Genomic DNA, 2,500 nt, shown 5'->3' with positions numbered 1-2,500 from the left:
GGAGCAAGCAAGGCCTTTGATGTAAACTGCATAATGCAAATGAGAAAAGTAACAGTAAGGAATCTGAAATGAACGAACATAGAAGAATCACCTGGCAATAACAATGTTATGATTTTTGGTGATGACCTTAGTTCTTAGCAGCTGTACTGTACTGTGTTAAGTCGTGAAATATTATGGATCAGGCTACGTAACTACGTAGTAATATATAAAAACGGTCAAATACTGGTTCATACTAATAATTCTAGTAACTGAGTCCGATAATCATTTCTGATGATAAAAGTAATGATGTTATAAAGAGTTGTGTTGATGGAAGCAGCTCCATGTAACTTGATCTTAGATGATAATATCGTGAAACATAATAGGTAATCTTATGATATCGAAAAAATATTATCTTCTGCTAAACTGATTAGCAATAAAATAACTCCCACTCTGGCATTTGCTATTCAGTGAGAAAGGTGAAACAAAATCCAAATAAGTCGATGATTTACTTGCGTCTAGAAGAAGACTTAGTTTGGCTGTTATTTATTCAAATAGTTGTACTTAACTATTAATATCCTACTGATGGAGACAGATTTTTTGATGACTTCTGCATTTTCTATGTGAACTTTACGCAAGTTGTTCATATTCTGCTGTTACTTAACTTCATTTAATACCAGTTGTTTGGTATTACGCCGTTAACACTGAATACCATACCTGTCACACAAAAAATTACAAACATACAAATGACTAGGTTTAGAAGGATTAGAAGAGAAAATGGTGGCCTTCACGGTACGAAACAACCAGACAGAGAATGAAGACTTCTTCGCGGTCCCGAACCCTCGCCGGCTACCTAATGATATCCAAGAGGGCATCCAGAATCTGTGGTTCCTCTGCAGGTTCTTTGCTGGGTCGGGATCCTCCCACCAAAATAGAGGGGTCTCCGGGATGGATAGTAGTTACCATAGTGATGCCCAGGACTGCAGCCAGAATAGTGGTGGAGAAGTAATAGCAGAGCGCTCGGGATCCCATCTTGCCTGAGGAGCCCGTGTCTAGGCAGGACAGGCCTGGTGGTGGTGGTTGGCAGGTAAGGAGTTAATCGTCGTCGTGACAAAACCTGTTATGGAATATTCTATTTTTTCCAGAGAGGTGAAAATAGATGTAGATGCAATAATATATATATATTTTTTTACTTAAGAAATGAAAATGACTACGTTTAATACACGATGCATTAAACTGGTGGACCTAACGACTGCGTTCCCAGAACTATATTATGTGGTAATACTATAACTATGATAAAAAGCATCTTATTCTGGGTGCTCTCGTAACTAAAACGAAAAGAGAATACTTTTCTAATCATTCCAATTTTACAGTCCACAAAATACAATAAGGATACACTGAAAGACGTTCATTACATGCACTCACAAGGGAAGATAGAACATTCACTGGAAACAATTAAAACCTCAAGATAATTTTTGCGTGAGGTTCCTTGCAAAATCTACCGCCGTTTGCCATGTTAAAAGCAAATAAAAGAAAATGTTATATAAAGCTACTGCTTAACGCTTTCATATCTAATGTTAAATATATTTTAATCTTGCGATACATAATCCCCTTCTCCTCTTTCCCTCTCCTCCCTTTTCTCCCTTCCTCCCTCTTTTTTCTGTTCACCCTCTCCCTCCTTTACTCTCGCCCCCTTCTCTCTCTTCCCCCGAAGTACCTAATGATGTCGAGAAAGGCGTCAAGCGTTGTGACCTTATCGTCCCCCTCCTTGAGCCGGTTCTCGACCCCGTGCTTTAGAAGGTTCGGGTTTCCTGGGTGGATGGAGGCCACGCTGACGATGCCGGTAATGGCGGCGAAGATGGTGGTGCCAAAGTAGTAGGCGAGGGCGCGCGACCCCATCCTCCCCGAGGCCGAGGCGTCGAGCTGGGCCACGCCTGATTAGCGTTCAAGGGCGGGGAGGGGGGTGGGAATCGGGAGACAAGACGTGACATGATCAGTTGGGGCTGAAGGGGGTGAGGTAAGTTTACAACAAAGATCCTGTAATATAAAGATGCTGAGCTCGACCTTTTTCCGATAAAGGATTTTCCGATAAAGAATTCTGTATCACTTAATGGCAGCTGATATAAGCAGAAGCACAAGCATTTGCGCATGGATAACTATTCTATACGTATCGACTGTTCCTTTTAGACTGGCTCATTCTTTGTTTTCATGACTGTCGGTTCTTGCAGGTAGCTGTATTAATAACATCCTGATGTTCATGGAAATCTGACAATCCATTCTAACGCCTTAAATTCCGCAAAGTTGAAGTCATACGGTTCGAAAAGTTATCCACATTTATGATGATATCATATATTCCACTGGTTTCCATAATTCACCATGTAATAACTTCAGTCTAGCGGATCATGAGAAAAACTAAATGAGCATTTCAGACATGTAACATCAACAGACGAAGCGATTGGCAAGGATTAGTGAAGCTTTGATTAGTCAGTTCAGCAGAGTTGTATATTTTTGAAATACAGGATCT

General features: G+C 40.6%; 1 protein-coding gene across 1 annotated transcript in view; it reads right to left on the bottom strand.

The window, feature by feature from the left end:
* The window catches only part of LOC119579363 (excitatory amino acid transporter-like), a 34,749-nt gene that overhangs the window by 6,917 nt on the left and 25,332 nt on the right, over positions 1–2,500 (bottom strand). The window contains exon 3 of the mRNA XM_037927129.1: positions 830–1,043. Within this exon, the coding sequence (XP_037783057.1) occupies positions 830–1,043 (214 nt within the window). The remainder of the gene's footprint in view (positions 1–829; positions 1,044–2,500) is intronic.

The sequence above is a fragment of the Penaeus monodon genome, chromosome 12 (assembly GCF_015228065.2).
Source record: "Penaeus monodon isolate SGIC_2016 chromosome 12, NSTDA_Pmon_1, whole genome shotgun sequence".
Classification (NCBI taxonomy): Eukaryota; Metazoa; Arthropoda; class Malacostraca; order Decapoda; family Penaeidae; genus Penaeus; species Penaeus monodon.
This window is presented reverse-complemented; position numbering and strand designations above follow the sequence as displayed.